The 12,369-nt window shown below is 35.3% G+C and overlaps 1 protein-coding gene across 3 annotated transcripts; it reads right to left on the reverse strand.

Annotated features, from left to right (window-relative positions):
- Positions 1-2,132: 2,132 nt before the first annotated feature.
- Positions 2,133-11,642, reverse strand: LOC109239533 (transcription factor GTE6-like). Of its 3 annotated transcripts, none has more exons than XM_019406116.1 (9): positions 11,077-11,642; positions 10,323-10,439; positions 9,030-9,245; positions 8,853-8,930; positions 8,166-8,390; positions 7,926-8,024; positions 7,690-7,748; positions 2,587-2,737; positions 2,133-2,495 (listed from the first exon to the last, which is right to left on the reverse strand). In XM_019406116.1, the coding sequence occupies exons 2-9, from the start codon at positions 10,437-10,439 to the stop codon at positions 2,289-2,291; spliced, it is 1,152 nt and encodes a 383-aa protein (XP_019261661.1). In that variant the 5' UTR covers positions 11,077-11,642; the 3' UTR covers positions 2,133-2,288. The 3 variants fall into 3 exon arrangements, with proteins under 3 accessions (XP_019261661.1, XP_019261660.1, XP_019261659.1); XM_019406115.1 differs by having other exon boundaries at positions 10,323-10,446; positions 11,077-11,471; XM_019406114.1 differs by lacking the exons at positions 10,323-10,439; positions 11,077-11,642 and adding an exon at positions 9,994-10,276.
- Positions 11,643-12,369: the final 727 nt, after the last annotated feature.

Below are 12,369 nucleotides of genomic sequence, written 5' to 3' on the forward strand. Positions count from 1 at the left end.
ATGGGGCAAATTTTCCTTCTTCTATTTCGGATTGAAGAAGCTGGTTTTTTTCTGCTCCGGTCCTAGTTTGGTGAAGTGAATATCGCTTCGCTGTCCGGGATTTTTTTGGTTTCTTCTGCTCAGATCCCGATCTGGCAAAGTGAACTTCGCTTCGTTGTGAGGAACTTTTCTCTTCAATTCTTTTTCACCAATTTTTCTCCTATTTGATCCTTTTCCGCATAAGTTTGTTCCTACACATAAGAAACACATAATTAGCATATTTTCACTTTGAAAGTGGTGTGAACTCCCGCAACTCACACAAGAATTAACACACAAACACACTCAAAGTATGCACTTTTCATCCTTTATCAATATTCTACATATAAGATACTGATAGTTGAGAGAATTTCAAAAGAGAGACTTTAGGATATGTAAAGTTGTACATAATTTAATTAAAAAGGTAAGATTTTATAGTATTATAAATAATTTTGTGAAAGTAGTTGTAGAATTTTAATGAGGAATTTTCAGAACCACTGTTGTTTAGTGGCTATTATAGCTACTATATACATAATTACTTCTTATAGCTACTCTTTAGTTGTTACGCGACTGTATTCTTTGTATTCGCGCTAATGTATTCATGAATACAGTAGCAGATTTCGCCTAAAAATAAGGGAGTCCAGCTGTTTGACTGTATTCGCTGTATTCGCGCTACCGTATTCATGAATATAGTAGCGAAATTCGCCTAAAAAATAGGGGAGTCCAGCTGTTTAATAACAGAAAGAGGATCAATTAGCGTGTATCACTCCTAATTTAACTCAACAAAATCAATTCTACATAAATTTCGCTGCTACGCGACTGTATTCGCTGTATCCGCGCTATTGTATTCATGAATACAATAGTGGAATTCGCCTTAAAAAATAGGGGAGTCCAGCTGCGTGATTGTATTCGCGCTACTGTACTCATGAATACAGTAGCGGAATTTGCCTAAAAATAGGGGAGTCCAGTTGTTTAATAACGAAAAGAGGATAAATTAGCGTGTATCACTCCTAATTTAACTCAATAAAATTAATTCTACATAAATTTGCTGCTATTCTGCTGTATTCTATGTATTCCCGTGACTGTATTTATAAATACAGTGAGGTAATCAAGAAATATGGTGTATACTGTTCTATTTAATTCGACTGAATACATTGTATTCAATGCACATATATTCATCATTTACTATTATACATTGTATTCAATTCACCGTACTCAATTCGACTGTATTCAAATAACAAAAAATCACAAAACACAGTGATATTCAGCTGCATTCAAAAAAATACAGACCTTCAGAATACATAAATACAGGCGAAAAAATAATGTATTTATATAAAAATACAATGTATTTGAGTGTATTTGTATAGAATACAATATATTTGTATCATTGTATGTGACTAAAATAGCAAAGAAGAGAAGAAAGTTCGCCGGTGATGACGTTTTCCGGCCAAGCAAAATATTGTATACATTGTATTAAAACTAAAAATGGAGACGAACAAAAATCCGACCCTCAAATCTTCTCCGGCGTAGCCATGGCCATATCTGCTCGCCTAAGAGGATGAGCCAATAGTGGATGATGACGCTGACGATTCTGATGCCGACGATAATTTTGACGACGGCCACCGACGGTTCTGCTGATTTGATCGAGAAGAGAGAGGATTGAGAATCTTGCTAATAGAGAGAGAAGGAAGAGAGAGAGAAAGAACATAATTGGCTTATTTCATGCTTCAATAGTAGGTATAAATAAATACCTATTTTGATAAAAAATAAAAAATGTAGCTATAAGTAATAATATTTCGAAATCGTTTTGCTTTATAATAAATAGGGTGTAATAGTTTGCTATAGAAGGTAAACATTCCAATTTTAATTAAGTCTTAACAAGATTGTATTCTATGTAAATCCCTCTTTTCAAAAGGGATTGTCCCAGTTCAACTTCGGTTGTTAAATCTGTCTTGCTTTACTCTTTAAGACTATTTTGCAACTAGGAGTAAGAGAAAAATACATCTGTTTTTTTTTCCCCAAAATTATTTACTTGGTGCTATTTTCCTGTAAAGTGGAGAGCATTTAAGTTGAACATTAAGAGATTTGGTTAATTTGACCTATCAAACATTGGTTACTTCGACCCATCAAACACCAATATCATTTCCCTTTTCTCCTCCAGGGTCTGGAAAATTGTCAAAAACTTTTAGATTCAACGAAGATTAGTCAAATAAACCGTTCCTGATGATACATATGAACTGCATACCCATGTTGCAGCCATTTCATAAACAAATTCATTTAGAGGGCTTTTTATTTCGTTTCTTGGCATTCTTCACAAGAGCATCACAAATCTCCTTTTTTCTTTTGGAGGCAGCACTGATATTAGGATTTGTAGCAGCTAGATTGACTGAGTTACTGTTATCACCTTTGCTTGTACTCTTGCCCTGAACTTCTAATGCATCCTTGACGAAAAATTTTAGCCTCCACAATGTCAATTCACTCTACAGAAACCACGAAGAAAACTTTTTAAAATATGCAAGAGCCATATATATAATTCTTGAAAAGGGGATATGATTAAAGTCTCATGAAAACCTGAGCATCAATGTCAAGTTCCACCTCTTCTGCCGAGGCTGGAAATAGTGGATTATTTTGCGCTACTATCTCCAGCGCCTTACTAAGATCTTCGGGAGATAACTTCGTGAGAGCTAATCCTAGATTTCTCTTCTCCTCTATTGATATTTTTCTGGAGTTACCATACACAAGAGGAAAAAGAACAAAATGTTAAACTTGGCCACACAAAGAAAGCAGAATCAGATGAACTTTACACCAACGGGCATATAGAAAAGATTTGAGCATGAAGAGAGCACTCCAGATGAATTGTGCCTAAAGATGAAATTTTCTTACTTTCCATTCCGGAGGTTAAGTAGAGCAGACATCCAGCACAATAGATCTCATGAATTCAAGATAGAGACACAGATAAGTTGGTAAGATCAACCCAATACAAAGGAGATGCTGGAACCTTTCTACTGAACAAGAAAACAATGAAAAGGTGAATTTAACTTAACTCTTTACCAGAAAGTTAAGTCAGCAATTGGCCTCACAGATGAAACAGCACTCCAACAAGATAAAAGAATCAATCAGAATCCCATTTCAACAAGTCACTCAAGCTGTTGATCTGCAAATTCTATTGCCAGCCCAAAACTACCTATTGTAAGTTCAGCACCCAGAGAAACATATCCAAGTTGACCGAGGAGAACTACACCATGTGCAGACAGAAACAATAAGTTGGCACAAGAAGATTAACCTAAGCCCAATTCACAAGTTAATACGAATTTATCAGCGTCAGCTTAAAACGAGATTCAAACAATTGTTGTACTTCACATCTCCCAGGAAGTTTCCAACAAAAGTACTAGTGGAGCAACAAAGGCGAAAAGGAACCTGCACTAGAGAAGCCCCTGGCGTCAAAGGATCAGTTTAGATGGCTAAAGAAGGAAAAATTATTTATAATACTGCAAGGGAGACGATTGCCATGCTTGCCTTGGTCTTGGCCACGCATAATAGGCTGGCCAGGCTTGTATGGTTTCAAATTAATGAGGAATGCACTTATCAAAAAATTACTGCATCTATTTCCATCTGTCACTTTCAGGAGCTTCTATACTTGCATACCCAGAAAAGTACAAGATTTCAAATGAAATCCCAATTTAGTTAGTCCAGAATATAAGCAACTTGGCCCACTGGATAGCAAACAAGTCTAGGTGATTGTGTCTCACTCATACTGGATATATCTGGGAAAAATTAACCATTTTTTAAAAATGAGACAGGTATACCTCTTATTGGTTTCCAAGTTTGGGAATCTCATGTTTCAACTGAGTACTTGTTATGTAGCTACTCCCAATGGAGTTCTATAACAAACTATACTGGATCCTCAGCTTAAAGACTTTTACCAATATTTTTCCTCTGCGTGATGCTATCACCAATGGCAGGGTGAGGTGTTGAGAACTATGGCTGGCTCAAGGGACTCTTATCCAGAACATAAGACTGTTATCTGTCTCCAGAATCATCGATTCAGTTTGCACCTGATAGTAACCTTGCTCACACTAACTTTAGCAGTAAATTTTAGATGTAGCCTTGTACTCATGCAACTCATCTACTTTCAATGATGAGGTAACTCAATGTTTATCTTCATTGTTGAAAGGCTAAATACCTAGATAGCCCCTTAAAGTTGGCTCAACTAGTCAGTTAGAAACTTCGACTTAATTACTTACCATCTGAACATTTTTATGCGACAAAAGTGTGTTTCGCGAACACCTGTATCCATAAGCCCAAGCACGTGAAACACCCTTGTGGTGACGTGTCTAATGCACCAATCATTGACTGCTACATGTAACTTTTTAAGGAAAAAGGAATACAACATTGAAAAGAAAACAGAAAACAGTTCCCCCTTCACCAACTCCATTCAAATCTACACTCCCCAATTAGGATGCTGAATTGAGGGTTAATTTTTTTCGTAAATGCAATTTTTGATGCATAAAGAAGACAAATACAAACATCTACCAGGGATAAATGTCTGCAGGCTGCTAGTCTAAAATGCAGGTTTTGAATATGAAATTAGTGAATCCTTCAAAGATGTATGGCTGTACAGGTTTCCAGACCACTTCTTTCTCATTTCACATCCCTTGCCCTCACCCCACTGCCAGCTTCTTTTCAGTTTTACTGGCAGCTTCTTCTCTTAAAAGTGAGTAAGAAGAAGGTTCTCAGTGAAGGAGGAAGGAGGAGGTTAAAATTGTTGTAAATCTTATGGAAAATACTTGATCACGAAACTTGTAGGGAATTCTTCAAAACTTGAGACATGTTAAAGACACTGTCTTTAAGGATATTTCACCCGGTTTGGGTGTATCCCCCAGGATTCAACAAGCTCTTCTAGTATAAAACTAGGAGCGAAAACTAACAAAGATTCATTCTTGGTAGAAAATCCAGCAGAAGGATGGAGAGTATTTTCTGTATAGCCTCACAAAAGGAAAGAATGTGCATATCTATATATTATTAAAAGGCAAAAAAAAAGGCACCACATTTACCCAAGTGGTAGCCTAGAAAAAAGCCACATGGCATAATTAGTTATTTAATTAATAATTAATTACTAAAAATTAACAAAGAAATTAACTAACTAAACTTAACTACTCAAACATGGGTGAGGGTTGGCTTAGGTTAGCTAATTTCTTTTTTTTTTTTTTTTTTTGAATCATTTTCATTTTTCTTATTTGATATAAAAAGTATATTTATTCATTAAAAATCAGAAAATATTATTGATAAAAAGAATATAATAAAATTTAAAATAAAAAAATATTTCAAGAGTAATAAAATATATATTTTCTATTATATTACAAAAAAGAAAGTAGAAGACAAAAATATTAAGCAAGTACTATGCTAATTCTATTAACAATGTAATTATACTAAACATTGGATAATATAATAGTTAGAAATACGGAACAAAAAAGTTATTCAATGAATATATAAGTCTCTTTAATTTAATAGAGATTTTATTATTGGGTATATCATATTGACAAATAAGATGAATGAAACTTATTAAAACAATACAATCTAATATGTTCAAACAAACTTGATCACAAATTAAGTTAATAATATTTTTTAATATTGACCGCGCATCGCGCGGGTACGACTACTAGTATATAGGTGAATGGAACGGGTTATAACGGGTGAGTAATGGTCTACCGGTTACTAAGCGAATGATATAATTGTTGTGGTCATTTCTCAAGTGAATCTTATGGCTAATGCAAGATATTGAGTGTTAGACTCTTGTGTTACTAAGCATATTTGTGCTAACAAAGTTATTTTTGTGTCCTACTCCTACACCCAAGTTGAAGAACAAGAAGAATAATTTATTTATTTTGGTAGTTCAAGAACTACTCAAAAACTGAAGCGGAAGATAGTACTGAAATAACCTTAATACTAACACTCTAAGAATCGAAGACAATGTACTAGTCCGCTAACCTTAATAAACCTGGAACATATCATAAAAACACACGACGACCTATTACCCTTCTTCCCTAATCTTCGACCTCCATACCCTCTTGTCACGGGCCATGTCCTTGGTAAGCTGAAGTCGCGCCATGCCTCCCTAATCACCTATCTCCAATACTTAGGCTGCCCTCTACCTCTTCTCCTATCTGCCAGCGCCAGCCGTTCACACCTCCTCACTCGGGCATCTAGGCTTCTCCTTCTCACATGCCCGAACCATCTAAGCCTTGCTTCATGCATCTTATCCTCCATAGGGGCCTTGCCCACTTTCTCCCGAATATCCTCATTCATAATCTTAAAAGAAGACCCAGCACAATAAAATGAGAAGAAAAGTTTTTCACTTTTTCCACACACATTAAAATGAACTCAAAGACATTATATTTACTTATATATATATATATATATATATATATAATATATATATATATATATATATATTATATATATATATATATATATATATATATAATATATATATTGTCCAAAGAAGGTGGACATCTGATAAGAAATTGTTGAAACCATTAAGACTTTTCAAAATAATAAGAAATATCAATATAATAAAAGTCATGGATGTGACATTTTGAAATGTCAATACCGTTAGGACCGTTAATTAGTCAGTTGATTTTTTCAAGAAATAACGTTTAAATCTCATAATTATTGGCATGCAACAATCAGATTCATTTTGACAAAATTGAATTCAAAGTTATACAAATTATTTGTTACAATATATTCAAAATAATTAGTATAATAAAAACCCATTAACATGATATTAAGAGAATGAACCTAAAAATAATTTTGACATCATATTCAATACCATGTCTAGGTTCAATCTCTTAATATCATGTTGATGGGTCTTTAGTATACTAATCATTTTGGATATATTTTTAATATTTGTAACAGATAATTTGTATAACTTTGAATATAATTTTGTCAAAATGAATGTGATTGTTAAATGCCAATAATTATGATATTTAAACATTATTTTCTTGACAAAATCAACTGACGAAATAATAGTCCCAACGGTATTGACGTTTCCGTAATGTTTCAAAACATCTCATCCATGGCTTTTATTATGTTGATATTTCTTATTATTTTGAAAAGCCTTAATGGCTTCAACAATTTCTTAACAGATGTCCACCTTCTTTGGATATATATATATATATATATATATATCTTTGTGTTCATTTTAAAGTGTGTGAAAAAAGTGAACTTTTCTTCTTCTAAGTTATTCACGCGCACATTTTTTTCCATGTCAGCATGAGGTTTTTACTACATATATTTCTGCCGGGAAGAGGTGTTTAATTGGAAAGTCACAACGTTAAAGTGTCTACTTGACAAATCGTGCTAACTACAAGGGGTTATCTAGGTAGTTGGCCTATTTGGAATGTATGGGAAGAACATGAGTTGGCTTATGTCGAAAATTTTAAAAATAAGAGCCACTTAATCAGTTTTTAATTAAATAGAACTGACGCCTAATCATGAAATGATAATTCAAAATTTTATGCAAGAAACATTCTACCAGGTTTTCTTTTTCGGGTCTGCCAGATGAAACAAGATTAATCTTTGAAGTCAGGAGGCAGCAATCCTTAAAAAGAGAAAACAAATAGAGCAGATAAAAGGTAGCAATTATAGATTTGAATCTGAGTCATTGAGCCAAACCTGCATCTTGTGACCACCATCTCTCTGAGTTCCTCCAAGTGTGTATCAACTTCATAAAGCTGTGACAAAGTTGGGTACTTTCAGACTCAAAAAATTCATAGGCCAGATCAAGCTCCAAAAGAGAGATAGAGGACATCGTTATGAATTTTCAAAGCTTAAAGCAAGCTTTGAGGGAATTACTGAACCATCACTAGTTTTGAGCCAAAGTTAAGCTTCAAGAGTAGGTTTTCTTTTACCTCGTTGCACAGATCCCTCGCCATTTTGGCATGAGCGGCCTCCTGAGCAAGCTGCATATTCAGTTGAACTTCTGCTTCCTCCTCTTCTCGTCTTTTTTCCTGAAAATAAATGGATAGAGTTAAGAGATGATCATGCAACATTTACAGATAAGAATTTGGAATATTGTAATACAAGGATCATGATATTACCAAATTAAAGGGAGCCATACCAAAGAACTAACGTCCAAAAGTAATCGTTACCTCCTCAGTAACTTTTGGCAGAAGTTGCAACCATTTCTCCTCAAATTTTTCCAATAACGTTTTCGCCATTCGATGAACATCACTCTTTTCATCATTGTACTTCATTGCATTCTTGAACACCAGTCTAACATCAGCAAAAATCTCTCTGACATGCTTATACCCGGCACCATCCCTGGCCTCCATTTGGTTCTTTATTGTACTGAAGTCCATGGGCCTATCAATAATCTGAAAGGCAGAAAATCAATTCAACTGCATTGTAAACCTTAAAAAGAAATGTCATTATTTCCATGAAAGGATCCAGAAATTATAGAGACATGTCCAGACAAAAATCAGGTAAGATAAGTTAGAACCATGTCCGAGACTTCCAAGAGAAATTCCCCCATCCCCAAAATTAAAATTTGAAACTTTGCCTAGCAGATAAAAGACATACACCACCACCACCACAACAACAACAAAACAACATACCCAGTATGATCCCACAAGTGGGGTCTGGGGAGGGTGGGGTATAAGCAGACCTTACCCCTATCATTTTAAGGTAGAGAAGCTGTTTCCGATAGACCCATATTTTAGAAGAATCAAAAAGGCTTTTAAAGTTATGTGGGTAAGCACATAACTGAGAAATTCATATTGTAGAAAAGAATCAAAAAGGCTTTAAGTTTACAAAAAAACAGAAGCTGAAAGTTTTACCTCATAATAGTCATGCAACCCAAGTCCTTCAACATCAACTGGCTGCATAAAAGGCCAAGCCCATTTGTGCTGAGTGATCTGGCACAATAAAAAACAGAGACATACTATTAGTATGAGGTATCAATCAAGACCTAAAAAATTATCGATAGATTGGGAACTACAAATATTAAGTATTGCCTGGCGCAAAATTGTGCCAAACTGGCGCATAAGCTCCTGCATCCTCTTAGCCGCAGCGGCCTCTCCACGTGATGCTTCTAGTTGTAGCTTCTTAAAGCCAGGAACATGTTTCTCCTTATCTTTGTGCTTCCCTGAAGAAGTATTCTTTGAAGTGTTTGGCTGCTTTATACTTGCGTTCAAGTAGAACTTCTCAACTTCATTCACTCTTTGTTCAAGCTGAAAGTTGCAGCAACTAGCAGTTAACTCACACAAAATATTATGGAAAATGTTTGTATACAATAACCTAAAGTTATTGATGCACCATTGGATGATCTAAAGTTGCAGGGATTCTAAGCAAAACTTAAAAGGTAGCAGTGGAGAAAGATTCCCGAGGGATAGCAGAATTATTATCTGCTAATGATTTTCAGTAGACACGGTTGTCAAAAGAATGAACTAGAGAATTCATGAAAGTCAAAGTTTTGCAAATATTGGAGGTAATTAGAAGTTTGTAAAGACATATATTTTTACTAAGAACATGACAGAGGGATCATGGGCTGTGACTCCTAGATAAGTACAATTTATGTGCACCAACAACATGAATTGTTTTTGTAAAAAGCAGCTTATTGTTCTCACTTATGCTATTTTTCTACTTTGTGTCCTTTCCATAAAATAAAGCTTTGAATTGATTCTATTGTGTTAATAATTTATAGAACCCACATAACAAGCCTTGGAAGAGGTCTTGATGTCAAACCATATTCAATAAACTTTTTTTTAAATGCCTAGTCATTTAGGACTCCCTTTGATAAAAATAAACACCTTCAAAGGCTCTTCAAGCTTACATAACTTTATACATCATAAATGACACTCCATCAATACATAATAGAGTATGGATGACACTGAAATTCTAGCAAATTCGTGAGCTGTAAGTTGTTCCACATCGGTTGTGGGATGTGGAATTGGTCTCATTATATGGTACAATCCTCACCTCATAAGCTATCTTTTGGGGTTGAGTTAGGGCCCAAGGTCCATTTTCTTTACATGGTTGCTCAGCTGAAAATTTTAACTCAGAGTCAATACATTCCTTGCTACCACGCCCAAAGAATATCTCAGCAGGAGGCATAATAGTGGACAGATAAGGAGAAATGAAAGTAAGCAACAATGTCTCAGGTACCACAAACAAATAAACAAAAGAGTATAAGACATTGAATATCATGATTTACATTACTTATCCTACGCAGAAAACAGGAAGAAATAGAGAGATTTGAGAATTGCAAAGATAGAGGTTCTCGCTTTTGTTCAAGAAATGATATGTACCTTATCGACTTTCATGACTAGCTCATCAACACTGCATCTAAAACCATCCAGTTCCACACCATTACCTTGTGGTCCCACCTTTTCCAAATCCAAATTGGATGCATCTACACCTTCCATCTGATTACTGATAAGAAACAGAATTACAGTTTCTCGCAAACATCACAACTAACTTGCTAATTCCTTGAGCTAATAGGCAATAATAGCGTCAAATTTTCAGAAACTTATCACATTTAGTTCACAAGGTTGCAGATGCATGACAATTCAAAAGCAAGAATTGACAATATTCGTCAAATCCATACTGTGTGCATAATTTTCTACTTCGTCCCAATTTTAGGTCGTAGAGCACCAGAAGTGCATTCAATCAACCAATCGACAACGCTTCGATCCCCATAACCAGAAGTGCATTAGTTTTGAGTATTATAACGGAAACACACATGTTAAGCAACATATCCTTAAAAATAAACAAACACACACACACACACACACGCTAAGCAGCTGCATGTTACAATTATATTGGTAACCGCATATAGTCAAAAAACAATATCCGGTGAACAGAGACACATTCAGCTGTACATATTTTGTAAAAGAACAGCGAGAAAATATTGTAAATGTAGCTTCCGATGGACGACTTTTCGCATTTGAAGGACGATCATGAGTTGTAAATAAGTTAAATCGCCTAAACTATTCAGTTTTTAGTTCGCACTCGCACAAATTGGCGTACAGCTGTGAATGATGAGGAATATGAGAGTTGTACCTTTTAATACGGTAAACGTCGGTGGGGGAGGGCGGTGGAGTTACTACTAGCTGAGAACGGCTGGAGGAGTGACGGCGCCGGCGAATGTAACGGTGGAATTAGAATGTCAATACTACCTTGTTGCGGCGTTGTCGCACTGCAAGAGTTGTTAAGTACATCTAAGGACGACGCAAAACCGTACTTTCTTTTTTCTTCACTTTCCTTCTTTTCTCTTTCTTTGTCATCTTCAAGTTTGACCCCCAAACCTTTTAAAAAGGTAATTTTGGCCCGCTAGCAAATTGTACTTGTAGCAATTATCAGATTTCTATTTGGAAAGTTATTTATATATGGTCTTCCACATCAAAAATCTTACCTACACGGCACCTAATATGCACATCAAATTAGTAAGTGCATGATTGTTTATTTCTCTTATCTGATCGAGGAAAAAAAACAAAAAAAACTCACATAAGTCTCTGCTCTTTTAGCTGAAGCTTACGGGTTAATTTTTGTTGGAGTAACTTTTCTTTTTCACTAAGAGATTGATGGAGTAATTGAGACTCAATAAGTTCAATACTAGATGCTCCGTTAGGAGCCAGTGAGTTCTTAACTCCTTTAAACCTCTAAAAGCCCCTGGTCCTAATGGTCTTCTTTCATAAATACTTCAATTGTAGGTAACAATATTATCAATTTTTGCAACTTTGTTGTTGAGCCCTATAGGATGGATCCTGAAATGTAGGGCTGTTCAAAACCGAACCGAAACCGTTAACCGAATCAAACCGATGGCTTATTGGCTTATTGGTATCGGACTATCGGGGTAACGGATGGTGAACGGATTGAGATTGTATAATTAACGGCTTAACGGTTTGGGGGCGGATTGCTCAATTTTCTTGTTGGATAAACCGTTAAGAATTTTTGTATTTATACTTTTACCCCTATGTATATAAAGTACTATTGAAACCCTAAATGGCTAAAGTATTAAGAAGTTTGGGTCTTTCATCTTTGTATCACAATCAGCTTTGTCTTTATTGTGCCCATACGCTAGGGTGTTGTTTCCGGCAAAGTATCTTCTGTTATAGAATCAATGTTGGATTTCTGTAGCTGCGTAGGAGCAACATTGGGTACTGGGTTTGTGGTGTCCTCTGGTGTCGGTTGCTTTTGTGTTGGTTCAGCTGGTTTTATCCTTGTTTCAGTTTGAGCTTTTTGTGTTGTTACAGCTGAAGGGTTGAAATGATAAAAGTCAGTAAACAGACATTAGCTCATACCATAGCACAGTAAAATAATAGCAAAAGTTATTACTACATTGTTCCATAAGTA

Source organism: Nicotiana attenuata, unplaced genomic scaffold (assembly GCF_001879085.1).
Source record: "Nicotiana attenuata strain UT unplaced genomic scaffold, NIATTr2, whole genome shotgun sequence".
NCBI classification, from domain to species: Eukaryota; Viridiplantae; Streptophyta; class Magnoliopsida; order Solanales; family Solanaceae; genus Nicotiana; species Nicotiana attenuata.